This window comes from Cyclopterus lumpus, chromosome 15 (genome assembly GCF_009769545.1).
Source record: "Cyclopterus lumpus isolate fCycLum1 chromosome 15, fCycLum1.pri, whole genome shotgun sequence".
NCBI classification, from domain to species: domain Eukaryota; kingdom Metazoa; phylum Chordata; class Actinopteri; order Perciformes; family Cyclopteridae; genus Cyclopterus; species Cyclopterus lumpus.
Genome location: NC_046980.1, coordinates 5,463,161 through 5,482,015, shown reverse-complemented (window position 1 = coordinate 5,482,015; position 18,855 = coordinate 5,463,161). Strand labels below are relative to the sequence as shown.

At 42.6% G+C, this 18,855-nt stretch overlaps 1 protein-coding gene across 2 annotated transcripts in view; it reads left to right on the top strand.

Annotated features, from left to right (window-relative positions):
* Positions 1–18,855, top strand: part of LOC117743948 (spectrin beta chain, non-erythrocytic 1-like) — a 58,165-nt gene that overhangs the window by 9,485 nt on the left and 29,825 nt on the right. For both annotated transcript variants that reach the window (XM_034551935.1, XM_034551936.1), the window contains exons 2-15: positions 4,438–4,589; positions 9,860–10,033; positions 13,374–13,465; positions 13,842–13,922; positions 14,571–14,686; positions 14,812–14,924; positions 15,037–15,224; positions 15,788–15,905; positions 16,141–16,299; positions 16,844–16,939; positions 17,240–17,446; positions 18,050–18,203; positions 18,327–18,478; positions 18,660–18,855. The exon at positions 18,660–18,855 is cut by the window's right edge and continues 23 nt beyond it. In XM_034551935.1, coding sequence (XP_034407826.1) covers positions 4,438–4,589; positions 9,860–10,033; positions 13,374–13,465; positions 13,842–13,922; positions 14,571–14,686; positions 14,812–14,924; positions 15,037–15,224; positions 15,788–15,905; positions 16,141–16,299; positions 16,844–16,939; positions 17,240–17,446; positions 18,050–18,203; positions 18,327–18,478; positions 18,660–18,855 — 1,998 coding nt within the window. The remainder of the gene's footprint in view (positions 1–4,437; positions 4,590–9,859; positions 10,034–13,373; positions 13,466–13,841; positions 13,923–14,570; positions 14,687–14,811; positions 14,925–15,036; positions 15,225–15,787; positions 15,906–16,140; positions 16,300–16,843; positions 16,940–17,239; positions 17,447–18,049; positions 18,204–18,326; positions 18,479–18,659) is intronic.

The following is an 18,855-nucleotide window of genomic DNA, read 5'->3' as shown; positions in this document are numbered from 1 at the left end:
GTGTTTGTTTGGATCCAGTTTGGACCAGTTGGCTCAGAAGAATCTCTTTTCATATGTGTTTCATTCAAACACAGCTGGAGACGGATTACATCGGCTGCAGATAATCAATGTCGACTCTGAGAGCAAATCAAACGCGTCTGTCATCGACCAAAAGCTGCCACAGCCCATAATATTCAATGATATTTAGTGAAAGTTTTGAATAATTAAAGAAAACGTAAGTTATTTCTGCACGAGTCGCCTCATAAACGTATCGTCGCTGGAGCCAGCGACAAAAGCACTGACTAAGTTACTTCCATACCCTTCAAAATAAAAGCATTTCCTGTTGATATTCTTCATGGTGATGCCGACTTTTTGTGTGTTTTTACATTTCTCTTGAAACAATTCACAAGACACAGTAAATCGATTTAAATATTTCTATTCCCTTTTTATACAAAATTATGTGACGACCAGCATCTCGCCCCCCTCTTCCTCCACGTCTCCTTTTTATTCTGTCTTTCCTCTTGCAGCTAATCTTCGTGTGTGTGTGTGTGTGTGTGTGTGTGTGTGTGTGTGTGTGTGTGTGTGTGTGTGTGTGTGTGTGTGTGTGTGTGTGTGTGTGTGTGTGTGTGTGTGTGTGTGTGTGTGTGTGTGTGTGTGTGTGTGTGTGTGTGTGTGTGTGTGTGTGTGTGTGTGTGTGTGTGTGTGTGTGTGTGTGTGTGTGTGTGTGTGTGTGTAGTCATTATTGGATGAGGGAGCAAACATTAAAAAGCACAACTAACTGTCAAGGCATTTTCTCCAAAATCCCCCACCCCACAAACACCAAAATCACATTAAAATACACTGTGTGTGTGTTTGTTAGTCATCACCCAGGGGAGCACAGCTGTGGACTGGTGTGAGTGTGTTTGATATAATATGTAATTTCCAGTGTGCTGTCCATCAGAGGGATTTCTTTCTGCCCTCCAGTTGAAATTCTCAGACAGAAGTCCCGCCTCCTGTTTGATTGAAGGGCAGGCTGTGTCACCAATGATGCCCCCTGACCCTAACCTAATCAATAAATGAAAGCAGCTGATTGGTGGAGCCGGTTCGGTTTGAACACAGCTGGGGGAGGAGCACTGCCTGAAGGCGGAGTTCAGGGTTTAAACACCGTTGTTCCTATTCTTTCCTTTCCGGTTTTTATATTCCGTTTTCTCTCCTTTTCCTTTCTTCTCATCCTCTTTCTTTCTTTCCCTCTCTTTATATTCTTTTCTTTCCTCATTTGTTTTTTCTTGTGAATTACATTATTGACAAATTATGGCCCAATTACGATAATGTTTATGAGCCGCCAGCAGTAACAGACAGACATTTTCTTATCTGCTCTCAATGACCAAGCTGGTCAGTGTGTTTTATTAGTGCGTCTGTGTGTGTGTGTGTGTGTGTGTGTGTGTGTGTGTGTGTGTGTGTGTGTGCGCGTTTGTGTGTTTATCTGTCCTCCTGGGCCGATCTATATGTTGTGATTAGCAGTGTGTTTTATCTCCATCTTCACGCTTCCTCCTGCATTTTCTGCACTCAGGGAAGTGTGTGTCCATTATATGTTGTTTTGTGTGTGTGTGTGTGTGTGTTGGGGCTTCCCCTTCCTGTGCTGAAAAAGAAGCAGATGCTCCTCCCACCAGGAAAACGTGTTTACACTCATGTAGACACACAAAAGTGTGTGCGTGCGTGTGTGTGTGTGTGTGTGTTTAATGCCGTTCTGTTGGAAGCTCTGAACTATAAACGTATGTTGCTATTACTTAATTACTTAATCACATATATTATTCTGGTGTTTGCTGTTTAGATATAAATTAGCCTTGCTGTCTCACTCCTATTAACCACACCTGTGTTACTGTATCTATAGGGGAAGGATATAATATTGATCATAACTTCATTATAACTAAACTAAATCCTTACTTGGCAGTTAAACCAATAATGAAAATTCAGTTTAGCTGCAGCTGGTCTTCTTTCTGTGACATTTACAGCACCGTTAGCATTGAGCTAAATAAAGTGGTTTCACCTGCTAAGGCTCACACACACACACACACACACACACACATATATGCACAGCTAAGCAGAACTCAATGTCAATGGCTTCAATTACATCTTCTGGCTTCACAGAAACTGCTGAATCCACAACACATAGCTGTGTGTGTGTTTCATTAGAGCGAGGAGACAGTGATATATTGATGGAGTGTCTATCTGGTCTATAGCGGACACACACACATAACACAATTACAGTGGAGGATGACCTCAACCTAAGCCCGAGGCAACATACACACACACACACACACACACACACACACAGACAAAGGGCAGACAAGTCTGTGGCCTTGTTTGTCTCCATTGGGACAAATAACAAAAACCTAATAGAAATCAATGTCTCTGCCTACTTTAAATGAGCGCCTCTCTATCTCACACACACACACACACACACAGAAGAATGTACATCCTGAACGTCATGTGAGGTGTGTTTTTCCTTGTATCATCCTGTGAATGGGTCACTCCCATGAATCACACAGTAAGAAATGTATCATGTAAAGTCAAGACACACACACACACACACACGTTCTGACATACTGAGAGATTTTGTCCGTTCAAGCACTTTCTAAAAACTGAGGCCTACGTGGCAACATCCCAACATTAACCAGCTCCATCTTTACTTCCAACACCAATCCTCTCTCCAGGTTTCAGAGGGCAAGACCATTAAAATGTGGACATGTCGTCGTTAACCAGCGATGACATGGTGCGACCGAGCAGATCACAGCACGATAATAACGTCCTCCTCCTTCTTCCTCTGCGTCCGAGAGGTCGCTGCTTAGGGAAAATTAAAACGTTTTTTATTGTGGTGAGGACTGAGTCCAAAAAGTGTCCGAACTCTGCCGGTTTTAGAGCTCACGGAGCACCGATCGGCCACACTTAACGTCACTTTGTGTCAAGACGCAGACTGCTAGCTCCACAAATCTGACACATTAACATTCCTGCTTTTGAATCATAAATTCCACTTAAAAAAATTATATTTGTTTCTAGCCAGGAAGAGCCTCATCCTGAATACTGTGTGTGTGTGTGTGTGTGTGTTGGTATGTAGGAGGAACGCTTCGGTGATATCAAACTCCCGACTGTAACATGTTTAGCGGTCCATCGTGGACGCCGTGACGTCTTCTCCGCATATTTCCAGCGGCTCCGGTTTGATATGAGAATGATGTGCGTTTGTCCTGAGAGAGATAAAAGCTGCTGAATGCCAGTGAACACTCAGGCTATTGTCCTGCTCCAAGCACGCACACACACACGCACGCACACACACACACACACTGAAGGTCATAGATCTGTATGAATGTTTGTTTGCGTGTCTAAAACAGTCGGGTGGGGGGTGGTTCTTATCACTTGTGTGTGTGTGTGTGTGTGTGTGTGTGTGTGAGTCCAGTTTCCTTCCAGAGGTCAAACAGAGTTCATTCACGTCCCATTTTCAGTTCATGCGCAAAAATCGTCGTCCTCGTGCGTCAAGACGGGCTCATTTGTGTTTGTTTGTGTTTGTTTTAGCTTGACGTTGATGCTGCCATTTGGGTTTAGTTTGAGTCCTTTGCTGGAAACACGAGGCTTTGTGAGCAAGAACAGACGATGAGTCATAACTCACGATGCACGATTTGTCGTGAAATCACTCCGTAAGATTTATGCTAAGGCTCCAGGTTCCTGTCTTGTATAAATACAACTGGGAAACGGTGGTTCTGAGAACGTGCATGTATCTGACTAGTCCCTTTTTTTAAAAACTGAAAAACCAACATGGACTCTTCACGTGACGCTATAATTCATCATGTGAGCAACAAACAGCAGATGTCTCGTGTCGATGTTTCAGAATCATTATCTGGAAGAAAAACTGTTGTAAACGGTGAAAGAAACGAGTTTAAAGTCTCCAGATTGGAAATCTCAAAGATCGAAAAAAAAGGGAGTTCAGGGCGTGTGTCATCAGCCTGCGGCGACCTTTGACCTCCGCCTTCGCTGCCGCTCACTCGCGATGTTCACGCAGGAGAAACTGAATCCGCTGCGGTGACCTTTTGGTAAATCTGTGACAGAAATCACTGGAGTGTAAAAACGCACATATTTAGCAGTGTGTGTGTGTGTGTGTGTGTGTGTGTGTGTGTGCCACGCCCTCTCCTCCTTGTGCAACTTCCTTTTTTTGACTTTGTTGTTATGGCAACTGAGCCAGAGTTCAGTCAAGGGAAACACACTGACAAACTGTACAGACACACACTTATTTATATATATATATATATATATACACACACACACACACACACACACACACACTTTCCAAGAACAATGAGCCAATGGGATAACACCAGATTTTGACAAAATAAATCAAATTGCCTCCATGTTGCTTCAGTTGTCATGTCTTGTTGTCCATCTTGAATCTCTTCTCCACTGACCACTGATCTCTCCGTGTCTCCCGGCCAGATGAGCGCGAGGCGGTGCAGAAGAAGACCTTCGTGAAGTGGGTGAACTCTCACCTGTCCAGAGTTTCCTGTCGGATCACCGACCTCTACATGGACCTGAGGGACGGACGCATGCTCATCAAGCTGCTGGAGGTCCTGTCGGGAGAGAAGCTGGTGGGTCCCGTCGCCGTTTGCGCTTTTATTTTGAAAGGGGAGCAGAGGGAGGGAGGGAGGGTCTCGCACCTGAGCAGCAGGTCAAAGGAACAGTTGGACATCTTCTCGAGCGCTGTCATTCAAACGGCGTCTTATCGTCTCTCTGAAATTGACTCTCAGACTTTATAGATTAAGCAGACAATTTGTACATCATCTTTATGACATTTATATATTAATTAATTATTTAGAGTATTGCTCATTGATTGAGGCTTCAACAGCAGAGTGGCCGTCCCTCTGTGGCTGCTGCTCTCCAATCTGCAGCTCGTCGTATCGGGTTGTTTCAACACTGACGTTATGACAATCATTAACCAGGAATCACCTCTCTCTCTCTCTCTCTCTCTCTCTCTCTCTCTCTCATCCTCTTCTTTATATTAACTCTGTAACACCATTTAAGAGATTAACATAGATGTACTGATATAAACACTAATATAAACACACTACTCAGTATTTATGGAGGATCATAACTTGGTTATAATACATGTTATGGCTCCAGTGAGCTTAAATAGACATGCGCCTAGTTGTATTTCAGTTGTACTTGATAACTAAACGATTATTAATTAGCTAAGGAGACTCTGAGCTGAGACTTTAAGTGTTTTTTAAAAATGTCTATGTACAAAACGTTGACATGCTCGTCTGAGCTGTAACAGTTAGTATCTGGATTAAAATATAAACAGACTTCGAGAATCAACGAAGAAGAATTAGGTCCACCAGCTGTTTATGTATATTATACTAATATTAACACAACAGCAGTGGACGCCCGGAGACGATATGTTTTAGTTTGCAGAGTTCCTGGAAATTTGAATTTTTGGCTGGAAACCTGATTTGTGTAAAGAAGCACTCATCCATGAAGAGTTTTGTAAATAATAAGCAACCTCCCGTAGTCTGGCCCGGTAAATATAGCCAGGTGGTGATGCAATCTGTAGTCCAAAACTGTTTAAAGTTATGAAACGGACTCATGGTTGTGTGTTGGTGGATTTATTATTGTATTATGTATGAATGAACGCCTCTCTGTGCAGAAAGCCAACACATTAAAAGACTTAACATCCAGGAATTAGTCTGGTCCTTTTCTTTCAGACGATATATATATAAAATGGGCATAATTAAAGCTTGAACGGTAAACTGCCGTCCTCCATTATATCATTATTTTAGTTTTGTTTGTGAGGTGGAGGGGTAAACATGTCCATTCATGTTCATTAACCGTCATGTTTACTTCCTGCCACGTGGTTTGAATAATTGGATGAAAACCTGAGATTTAATTAAAGTTGAGATGCAGCAGGAACGGATGCTCGGCAGTCGAATTCACTCTACTTTTCTCTTTCTGGTGGTTTTTGTTTTTTTTGGTTCCATTTTTCCTACCAACTGAGTTTTAAGTTGCGTGTAGATTGAGGTTAATGTGTTTTTATTTGATTTCATGCATTGATAAGATGAAGGAAACGTTTTTTTTGGGGTGAGTTTTCTCTGGTGTGTGTGTGTGGTGACTGACGGACGTCCGTGCAGAGATACTGTTACTGCCAGTCTGCCGTCACCGTAGCGACGGGAACACATTACTGTTGAACTGGTGGAGCTCCGTCTTCCCACCAGGGTGTCTGCAGCTCTTGAGAATTTCATTTAAAAGGTCATTTAGTTTCCTCCCCCCAAAAAAAGACTTTATTCTGTATTAAATAACTTTGCATCTTGGCTGCTGAAGGCTGTAACATTAGTGATTTTAAAATGTTCCCGTTAACCGGTCTGATTGTTGCGACAGTGGTTTGTGCAGTTTTAGTCAACACACCGTTTGGAGTTAGTGTTGTAAAAAGCAAAGAAGGACTGAAACATGTGATCCAATGAATGAAGTCCAGATCATATCGTCCCCACTGGTTTCCATCATCCATCCGGGATCATGATCGCATTAAATTTAGCATTTCAATGCGTCTAAAAAGTCTTAAATTTAACTTGGTGAACTCTGTAGAAACCCCCTCTCTCTCTCACACACACACACACACACACACACACACACACACACACACACACACACACACACACACACACACACACACACACACACACACACACACACACACACACACCCCAGCCTTGTGACTTCCAGCGCTACGAGCCAAACTCTTCTTCTTCTTCTTGGCCGTCTCTCTTCAACTTTTCTGCTTGTCATCAGGCCTTTTCACAAGCTGTCACACGCGCACACACACACACACACACACACACACACACCCCAGCCTTGTGACTTCCAGCGCTACGAGCCAAACTCTTCTTCTTCTTCTTGGCCGTCTCTCTTCAACTTTTCTGCTTGTCATCAGGCCTTTTCACAAGCTGTCACACGCACACACACACACACACACACAGCTCCACAGTCAGCCATATACTCCTAATTATTTTTAAATTTACGTTTATACTTTTTATTTATTGTGTTACGTATGGTTGTTCTTTTTAATTCATCATTTATTGTTGGACGGGGCCAGAGAATCTGTGGCATTTCGGTTGCTCACGGAGGAGGAAAAAAAACAAAACTCTGAGCGTAGGAAAAGAGACGGGAACGATGTGTGGAATTGAAAGAGAGAAAAGAGTGATGGTGAAGTGGTGAGCAGGACGGACGCAGGGAACAACAGTGGGAGGCGGTGTGGGGGGGGTGTTAGAGTTGTGAAAGGAGTCATTGAGCAACTCTGAGGGTTCACATGGAGCCAAAACGCCTCCAGGAGCTGCACAGGAATCTGAGAGGCCGGATTTAAAGGATCCTTCATGTGACGCCGATATATACATCCCTTTATCATTATTAAGAGTGTGACTGTTGCATTAATGCGGGAGCAACAATTTACTGGAGCTGTATTTAGTTTTGTGTGTTAAATCTCCAATTTGTACAGAATCCAGTATATGAAGGGTAATATTTCTTTCCAAAATGTAGCGGTAGGAGTATAAAAGTGGCATAAAAGTACTTCTCATTTTTATGTAAATGTGCTTACTTGCCTTCCACCGCTGTTCATGTAGTTTTTAATCGAACTGGGACTATTGTCACCCAGTGAGACTCATTTAAATAGTTTCTGGACAACAGTGGAGCTCTATGGTCACAGAGGAAGGAGAAATCAGGCGTTGATACACACACAATACTCGTTAGTAGAGACATTTTATGTGGGATTTTTTTTTTCGTGGGATTTTGCCAGACAAATATTGCCAACCTTTCACTTCCCGGAGCAAACCAAAAGGCCTCTCCGATGTCGAAACACTAACCAGCTCCGTACCCGACGTGACGCAGCATGACGGTTCAAGTCTAGAAGCCCCAAAAGAGATGGAAGTAAAACCACCGTTGTTTGGCACAGCGTGCTGGTCTCTGAATGTCTGTGTGGTTTTCATGGACTTGTGGCTCCGGCGTCTCTCTGGGTCGAGTCCAGATCCTGAATCACGGGGTGACTTTCAGCCTGCTGGTGTTTATGTGTCTGCGTGGGGGGTGGGGGGGGAGCAAAGGCGTGTTGTTGTTGGCCGGCCGCCTGGGTTGTAGTTCGGATGGTCGGCGTCGGACGTGCGGACGCTGACAGATCGGACATTTATTTTATTGTAGATAATTATTATTACTGGATTTACATTTCAAAACATCACCCTAAACATGTCGGTGTCATCCAAGGGCCTCGATTTTTTGTTGTTGTTGTTTTTTTTAAGCCGTAGACCACCAGCAAGATGAAAAAGTCATTAAAAACAGGGAGATAAATAAGAAATAAAAAAGTTTCTGGCCCCTCCCCCCTGAAATAAAGACGGCGTCAACTGAGGTCGTAGACGTTCATCAAATATATAAAACAAAGGTTTTTCTAATCTTTTGAGAAAACTTTTATTAAGTATGCCGTCAAACAAAGTGCGTGGTCAGTGACCAGGATACGAAGCAGAACCGGAGAGGAAGTCAGTTTGACAATCACCAGCTGGTCACACCTGTCCCCAGCACAGCCGCAGTGAAGTTAGTTTAAAGGTGGATATTGACCAGACAGACGTGCATGTTATTATTATTGTTATTAGATCCGCGTTAATTGCATCAGCGCTCTGCTCCTCCAGAACTTCCTGTGGCTGTAATCCTCCATGTGTCACTCAGGCAGAATACAGAGGTATTTAAAAAAACAATCATATCACAGCTGGGAGATGATATTCAACATTAACATAGAATCCAAACCCGAGCGGTAAGAGGAGCAGTACTTTTTTTTTTTTATTTACTGGAGTATTTCCATTTTATTCATTTAATTTCTGAGGAAACGTTGAACCGTTTGCTCTACATTTGATTTAACACAAGTTATATAAATGATTTACAGACGCTCCAACGTGAATATATATTATTAATACAGAATTATAATATACAGTGTGATGGTAGCCAGGGTCCCTCTGCAGAATGCATGCTTTTACTTTTCATATAAGTACATCCCGCTGATAATACTTAGGTGCTTTTTTTAAAATTTTGCTAAAGTTGCATTTTGAATACGCGGCTTATAATGGAGTATTTCTTTTTACATTGATGCTTTAGTACTTTTACTTAAAGGGAGCATCTGAGTTGTAAAAACCCTGGCATTGCTCTTCGCTCTCAGCTTCAGTTGAGTTCCTGTTGTTGTTTACTGCTCGTTTGTTTGTTTGTTTCTGATTTTCAGATCTTCACGTCTACAACAAAAAATTAAAAAAATGACCCTTAAAGCACATGTGAATTGTTAACCGCAGTAGAAGAAAGATAAAAAAAAAAATAATACTTTTCACGTCACCTTTCTCAAGCTTTTGAGACGAAACTTCATTCAAAAACAGAAAATTCTAACAATCAGTACATATTTATATCATTTTTATACCATCTTACCGGAATATTTTAGGGGTTTTTCTGAGTAATTTGCTGATCAACTTCTTCTGTAAGAAGTTTCCAATTCTTCAAACCACTCAGCCGTACTGATCCTTACTGGTTCTTACTGGTTCTTACTGGTTCTTACTGGTCCTTACTGGTCCTTACTGGTCCTGGTTTTCTGGCAGAAACATTAGGTTCATGTCGTTTTGCTTAATAAACAAACATGTAAGCTAGATGGATACGAGCCACGGTATTTATTGCTTTCAGTATTTACAACTGTTTTCATTTACTGAGATTATAACAGGATATTATTGTTTGCATGCCAGTAATATATAATAGTAAATGTTGCTCTATTGCGTAATAAAGCCAGAGAGTCTGCAGCTGTTTTCTTCTTCGTCCACGGTTCCTGGTTTTTTAAGATGTGTTATTTATTTATTTTCAGCCCAAACCCACCAAGGGTCGCATGAGGATCCACTGCCTGGAGAACGTGGACAAGGCTCTGCAGTTCCTGAAGGAGCAGAGGGTCCACCTGGAGAACATGGGCTCCCACGACATCGTGGACGGAAACCACCGCCTCACCCTGGGGCTCATCTGGACCATCATCCTCCGCTTCCAGGTGAGAGGCGAGCCGCGCACGTCTGCATCCCATGACGACGTGCATGGCTGCGTGGGTCACTTGCATCCATCCCCTTCCATTTTAAGGGGCGTTGGGCAATTTTGTATCTCAAAAATGAGTCGTGACCAATGCGGTCGGTCTGGGCCGTGATGATCTTCTTGGAGTAAATCAGCAACTGGGATATCGTTGCATATCCACAAATAGTGGCGCAAACAATACTGTCAAAAGATCAGAAATGGAACATGCCAGAGACCCTTGATTCCTACTCATTATTTAGCATTTAAAAGAAGTAGAAACTATTGTTATCTTAGTATTTTTCTTATCAAGGGTTACACAATTGCGTTATTGTGCCATTGTGTATCCCTAAATGAATAAAATACACAGTCGGTTATATTCAAATTAAGGATTTCACTACTTATGTGCGGCCTTTCTCTTGGCAGTTAACCTACACCTGTATTTTATAGGCTGCTGTTACTATTTTGGATCCTTTTAACGTCCAAATGACAGAATGTCACAGAAATATTCTAAGAATTCTGTGATATTTGTCTCATCTGAAGTCATTTGCTTATAGTTTCAACACGTAAGACAAAACAAAATTACAACAAGGGGAGTATTAACTTTAATCAAGTGTACCTAATAAATTGGCCACACTGTGTTAAGTTGTTAATCATCAAATAAATCCTCATTAAAAATGTTAATTAAAAGATAAACTTCCACATTTTCTTTCCTAAAGCAGAGTCGAGGGTAATGTTAAATCCTTCATAATCCTAAAAATGTGACATATTTAATCAGTTAATGAAAGATTTAAGAGTTGTACGGTTTAACTGACTTAATATTTAACTGTCATTTAGATATTTCCAATTTATTTAAGACTGTTAAACTGCCCCCTCACTTAATTACGTCCTTGAGCTTTTTTAAAATTTATTTAATCTGCGTCAAACCCATTGATCTTGGTGAAAATGACCCCATTAAATGACGGAAATCGCGCCCGTTGTCTAGTGCACGTCGTTTAGTGCACGTCGACGTGGTCGTCGGGTCACTCGGGTGATGATGTCATCCTCAGGGGACAGTGGACAGTTGGGTGGGAAGGATTTAGCTTTTATAAGCCCAGAGGATTAAAAAAAAAAACCTCTTTAGTGGTTTTAAATCCTGCAGTGGGTGAAATGGAGCCGAGCTCAGATTGACTGTGTGTGTGTTCGCACGTGCGTGTGTGTGTGTGTGTGCGCGCGCGCGTGTGTGTGTGTGTGTGTGTGTGTGTGTCATATATTCCTCGGCGATGTTGATTTTGCTGATTTGTGGCTCAGATGTGGCTCACGCTTCTATCAGGCTGAAATTGATGGATGCCAATCAATGAAGGTGAGGTGTGTGTGTGTGTGTGTGTGTGTGTGTGTGTTTGTTCTCATTCTATCTTTCTGACATCATATTTTGAAAGTTTGGAAATTGAGGGTTGTTTTGGGCATTTTAGGATATTTCCTAAACGTGAGGCTGATTTTTAGAAACTGGGGACAATTTAAGAAGATCCGTTTGCCCGATGTTTAGAAATGTTTGGAAGCTGTGCACACGTTTAGAAAATGTGCACGTGCGTTAAAGGGAAGGACTGAGTAGTGTTCAAGGGAATGCATCATGTGGTGGACCTCGGTCAAGACACATGCATGCATGTACGAGGCAACATGGGACATTTATTATGATTTTATTTATTTTGGCATGCCACGGTGTCTGTTTTTATACCGTTGCTCTTAATCTTCTTACAGCAGGTGTGTAGTTTTTATTTTAAATAAACCCTTTTAATGTCAAATCCTAACTGAACATTCAAAATTCAGTTTTGAGATCTGCAAACGCTGCAGAGTGATGAATACTTTATGCATAATTTAGTAGTTGAATGTGTTATTCCCTATGTTTGATTATGGTTGGTGTCTTTCTTGGTAATTGACTTTATAATAATAATAATAATGATAATGATATAATACAGGGCTGCACGGTGGTGTAGTGGCTAGCACTGTCGCCTCACAGCAAGAGGGCCGCGGGTTCAATTCCCGGTCGGAGCGGTCCTTCTGTGTGGAGTTTGCATGTTCTCCCCGTGGCAGCGTGGGTTCTCTCCGGGCTCTCCGGCTTCCTCCCACAGTCCAAAGACATGCTGCAGGTTAATTGATCTCTAAATTGCCCATAGGTGTGAATGTGAGAGTGAATGGTTGTATGTCCCTACATGTGCCCTCGATGGACTGGCGGCCTGTCCAGGGTGTCCCCTGCCTTCGCCCTATGTCAGCTGGGATAGGCTCCAGCGCCCCGCGACCCTAATGAGGATAAGCGGTATTGAAAATGGATGGATGGATGGATGATATAATACAACCTTGTTTTCTTTAGCTTTGTTTTCTCCTCCACATGCTGTGGTGTCTTTTCAGTAATAAGGGAAACAATTTATATAACAATGTAATAATCAAAACAGAAAGTTAAAAGTGCTGCATGAATGCTTTTAATCAGCCGTCAAATATTATGAATTAGGTTCATTTAAGTGTCACAAAGACGATTACACACAAATCCTTAAATAAGAGGCAGATTTGTCTCATTAACAGTCTGTTACATCGGTACTTACTCTTTCTCTCTCTTAACAGTCTGTTACATCGGTACCTACTCTTTCTCTCTCTTAACAGTCTGTTACATCAGTACCTACTCTTTCTCTCTCTTAACAGTCTGTTACATCAGTACCTACTCTTTCTCTCTCATTAACAGTCTGTTACATCGGTACCTACTCTTTCTCTCTCTTAACAGTCTGTTACATCGGTACCTACTCTTTCTCTCTCATTAACAGTCTGTTACATCAGTACCTACTCTTTCTCTCTCATTAACAGTCTGTTACATCAGTACCTACTCTTTCTCTCTCATTAACAGTCTGTTACATCGGTACCTACTCTTTCTCTCTCATTAACAGTCTGTTACATCAGTACCTACTCTTTCTCTCTCATTAACAGTCTGTTACATCGGTACCTAATCTTTCTCTCTCATTAACAGTCTGTTACATCGGTACCTACTCTTTCTCTCTCATTAACAGTCTGTTACATCGGTACCTAATCTTTCTCTCTCATTAACAGTCTGTTACATCAGTACCTACTCTTTCTCTCTCATTAACAGTCTGTTACATCGGTACCTAATCTTTCTCTCTCATTAACAGTCTGTTACATCGGTACCTACTCTTTCTCTCTCATTAACAGTCTGTTACATCGGTACCTACTCTTTCTCTCTCATTAACAGTCTGTTACATCAGTACCTACTCTTTCTCTCTCATTAACAGTCTGTTACATCGGTACCTAATCTTTCTCTCTTTCTTTCTGTGTGCTCGTCTCAGATCCAGGACATCCGAGTGGAGACGGAGGACAACAAGGAGAAGAAGTCGGCTAAAGATGCTCTGCTGCTCTGGTGTCAGATGAAGACGGCCGGGTGAGAGTCCACACACACACACACACACACACACACACGTTGGAAAAATCTGTTCCTCACGTCCGTTTCTAGAGTTTGAGGGCTTCTCCAAAGTTCAGACTACATTTCCCATCAGCCCCGTTGCCTACTGTTGTCATTAGCTTTAGCTTTCCACCATCATCCAGAATCTTTAAATGCTTTAGTTCTGTTTACTGTGGACAGATGAAGTGCGACAGTCCCTGAAGTGATGGCCCCATTAGTTTAATTTTCTGTACAATCCAAATTAAATGTGATGCGACGTGGAAAAGACAAACGGAGCCCCATCAAATGCCGTTTTCAGGAGCTTTAGTGCGACATGAGAACCTGACGAGCTGTGGTCTCCTCTTCCTCTTTCCAGATATCCAAATGTCAACATCCACAACTTCAGTACCAGCTGGAGAGACGGGATGGCCTTCAACGCCATCGTCCACAAACACAGGTACTACCACTACTAGTAGTACTACTACTAGTACTACTACCACCACTACTACCGCTGCCACTATAACTACTCTTCTACGCCATGGAAGCATATTACGGATTCCAATAAAAGGAAGTTGCTGTACAATAATAATAAGTGTTCACAGTCAACCTTTTGTACGTTTTATTTATCATGAACCAGTTTTAAAGAGAAACTTTTCTCATCACGACCTATTTTATTATCCATAAACGCGAGCGTCACGTCATTCCTCATGTTCTGTTGCACCGCTGCAGACAGGCTTCTCTTTAATAACTGCAGAGCCTCAGCTGATCAGTCAGCAGGCTGTTTCCCTCAAACCAAACTCGGACTAAAATCATGTCTTTATGCACATTGGACATTATGCAATATTAAGAACGGTCACGCAGCAGATTGGGAGGAGGGAAGAGATTTGACTGAAACGCTGTTTTTAGAAGCAATTTCCAATATTTGTAGCCTATTTTTTTTTTTTTACTAAACATACTAAATAACAAAGAAATTGATAAATAACACATTTTTATTGTCCTGGCTACAGCTCAGATTTCCACCTGATTTAAAAAATAAATAAATAATTTATCAATTACTACTTTTTTTTTTTTTTTTCGTCGTCGTTGTTGTTGTTGTTGTCTTCAGACCGGACCTGATCGACTTTGATAAGCTGAAGAAATCAAACGCTCACCACAACCTGCAGAATGCCTTCAACCTGGCCGAGCAACACCTGGGCCTCACCAAGCTGCTGGATGCCGAGGGTGAGACGCACACACACACACACACACACACACACACACACACACACACACACACACACACACACACACTCCTGGATGTTCATATAGTCTGATCTTCGACCCTGTGTGTGTGTGTGTGTGTGCAGACATCAGTGTGGACCACCCTGATGAGAAGTCCATCATCACCTACGTGGTGACCTACTACCACTACTTCTCCAAGATGAAGGCGCTGAAGGTGGAGGGCAAGAGGATCGGCAAGGTGACGGAGCGCCTCCTAACGCCTCGGCAGGCATTAGAGGACCGTGTGCTGCCGTCGTGGTTTTTAAACACGTTTCTTCCCCCCTCGTGTTTTTTTTGTGTGTTTTTTTCAGGTTCTGGACAACGCCATCGAGACGGAGAAGATGGTTGAGAAGTACGAGTCTCTGGCGTCGGACCTGCTGGAGTGGATCGAGCAGACCATCATCATCCTCAACAACAGGAAGTTTGCCAACTCTCTGGTGGGAGTCCAGCAGCAGCTGCAGGCCTTCAACACCTACCGCACCGCGGAGAAACCCCCCAAGTAAGAAAACACCGGACTGGTTTTGTGTTTTTACCAGTTTTACTCTTAGAGTCTGAGTCTGAGCAGACATGTCGGGGATGTTTTCCTGGAAAAGAGTCGGCGTGGATCTCGTTTGCGAAAAAAAAAGAAGATTTCTTGCCAACAAGCTGCAGGAAAAAAAAAAAAAAAAAAAAGAATTCTGAGAATTTTTTATTTTTTTTGTCTGTTCAAATGGAGCGAAACACAACTGACCCTCCTCCCCATCGTCAAGCTTAAACAATAAAATGAGTTCTTACAAAAAGATTTCACACATGTATTTAAGTTTTAAACACATTTAAGCAAAACTCTTGTTTTCTTAGATCTACTGAAACATGAATGAGACAGTCTATCACTTAATGCCTTCATGACCATGACTAGTGAAGCAAAAACACATTTCAGTTCATATGTAGCGTACATTTGTTGAATGTGTGACATTTATTTGTTCTAGATGGTCATTTTTGAGGTTTCAGATTGTGTTGTAATAGACTTCGTTGTATATAAAATATAATAATATTAATTGTGTGTGTGTGTGTGTGTGTGTGCAGGTTCACAGAGAAGGGGAACCTGGAGGTTCTTCTGTTCACCATCCAGAGTAAGATGAGAGCCAACAACCAGAAGGTTTACACTCCCCGAGAAGGCAAACTCATCTCCGACATCAACAAGGTAAGTTATCGCCACGAAGATGAGAAAATACATCTACTTAAAATATATAAATCACAATCTCGAAGATCTATGTAGTTAATTTGAAAAAGAAAGACCCGTTAAAGATGAGCACAATGACGACCACACAAGAAAACAATACAATAACACTCGCGCCCTGCTATCAGAATCTTTAAAACACTTATTGATATTGATCTTCTGCCGTTTTCGTTGATGTACTGTGTGCGCTCGTTTTTAGGCATGGGAGCGTCTGGAGAAGGCGGAGCACGAGCGGGAGCTCGCTCTGAGGACGGAGCTGATTCGCCAGGAGAAGCTGGAGCAGCTCGCGCGGCGCTTCGACCGCAAGGCCGCCATGAGGGAGACGTGGCTGAGCGAGAACCAGCGGCTGGTCTCCCAGGTAACGCACACCTCGATGTCACCGGAGTTACCAAAATGGTGCTCACAGATTTCTCCAGAAATTCAGTCACTCACCAATAATTATTCCTAATCCATTCATAAACGACTTAATAATATTAATATCTTATGTTCCTCTATTCTTTCTTTGTGTCCTCCTCTCACTCCTAATTCCTCTTTCCTCTACTTGTTTCCTTTCCTCTGTCCTGTCATTTTCTTTCCTCTTGTTGTCTCCTATTATCTCCACATTGTCCTACCTGTCTCCACCTATTGTTTCCTTTCCTGACCTCTCTCCTTGTCTCCATTCCCGTCTCCTCTCCTTGTTTCTTTTCCTTGTCCTCTTCTTGTTGTTCTTCCTTCCTTGTTTCCTCTTCTTGTTTCTGCTCCTTTTTCTCCTGCCCTCTTTCCTCTCCTTGTGTCCTTTTCCTTGTCCTCTTCTTGTTGTTCTTCCTTCCTTGTTTCCTCTTCTTGTTTCTGCTCCTTTTTCCCCTCCTTTTTCTCCTGCCCTCTTTCCTCTCCTTGTGTCCTTTTCCTCTGTCCTCTTCCAGGATAACTTTGGATTTGACCTCCAGGCCGTAGAGGCTGCTACTAAGAAACACGAAGCCATAGAAACGGACATTGCAGCCTACGAGGAGCGCGTTAAGGTCAGTTCTTTATACATTATTATTACTTTATTATTGTTCAACTCTTTAGATATTCTTTTCAAATGGAACAAACCATTTCAGGTTGCAATCAATAGTAATGAAATCAACCAAACTTAATCATTTGTTACATTTTAATCAGGTAGCTCTCGTGGTTTTATAAGTTATGTAAATTATATCTTTTATAGGTTTTTAGATGAAAACAATGATAATGACATTGTGTGTATGAAAAGGTTGATGTTTTCTTTTGATGTCCATTCATCAAGCTCTCTCTCTCTCTCTCTCGCTCTCTCTCCGGTGCAGGCGGTGGTTTCCGTGGCGAGGGAGATGGAGTCTGAGAATTACCATGACATCAAACGCATCACGGCCAGGAAGGACAACGTGATCCGGCTGTGGGAGTACCTGCTGGAGCTGCTGAAGGCCCGCAGGCAGAGACTGGAGCTGACGCTGGGCCTGCAGAGAGTCTTCCAGGAGATGCTCTACATCATGGACTGGATGGACGAGATGAAGGTACAGAAGGAGGGGGGGGGACGCAGTCGGATTTAAAATGTTCATTTCACTGTCATTTGTAGGCAAAGTTCTCGTTCTTCAGTCGAGGTTTTATAAAAAAAAAAAAATTAAGATAAAAGATCAAAGAAATATTCTGGTTGTGATACTGAAACTTCAAAATAACTAAATATTAAAACATTAAAAACATCGCCAGAGCAAATAAAACCTTGAACTGTAGTACGTTTTGATTTTCTCTCGGATTATTAGTTGGTCTTTTTTTTTTTTAAATTTTAAACTATTAATTCTCTGAACTTTGTTCTTTTGGGTGTTTTTAAAATCAGAGATATCATTTAAAATTGAGGCGATTCCGTCTTGTTTTCACATTTTTAGTTTTGTTGGTGGAAGAGGGGGAAAAAAAAAAGATGCAGGAACTATTTTCGGTGAACATTAATTTATCAGGACATCCGGCTAATTGTTTCTGAATATCGGATCTCGCTGCGAAAAAGCAACGTAGCGTCTGAATCCGTGCGCTGCTCATTTTATTGCCCTTAAAATCCAGCTTGTCTCGATCATTAGAGGACCGCGTTGACCTTTTTTTTTTGACCCTCCTCTCCCTCCCTGCAGATGATGCTGCTCTCTCAGGACTATGGGAAACACCTGCTGGGTGTGGAGGACCTGCTGCAGAAACACGCTCTGGTGGAGGCCGACATCAGCATCCAGGCCGACCGAGTCCGGAACGTCAACCGCAACGCTCAGAAGTTTGCCGATGACATGGAGGGTGAGACAGACGGACGACTGGAAGACATTTTAGATCTATTAACACTCTCCATTTCGATTCTCGTTGTTCTGTCGGAGAGAAATGGTTGACCGTGATGGTAATAGTTCCTCTCCCCCTCCTCAGGTTATAAGCCCTGTGATCCTCAGATCATCAGGGACCGGGTCGCTCACATGGATTTCTGCTACCAGGAGCTGAGTCAGCTGGCGGCTGAGCGGCGAGCTCGCCTCGAGGAGTCCCGCCGCCTCTGGAAGTTCTTCTGGGAAATGGCCGAAGAGGTTTTTATTATTGCTCCTATTCTAATTATTGGATAACCGGCAACTAAATCAAAGAAAATTTAAATTCTCTTTTTGCCTAACGTTGTGCTGCCCACTCTTTTTGTTATAATCGCCCTGTGAGAGTTTGTTGCGTCGTAACCGAGGCCCCCCCCTTTCCCCCGAATGTGTCCGTGGTCCGCAGGAGGGCTGGATCCGGGAGAAGGAGCAGATCCTGTCCTCCGAGGATTACGGGAAGGATCTGACGGGAGCGCTGCGACTGCTGAGTCAGCACAAAGCCTTCGAGGACGAGATGAGCGGGCGAGCCGGCCACCTGCAGCAGACCATCAAACAGGGCGAGGAGCTGGTGGCCAACAACCACTTTGGAGCCGACAAGATCA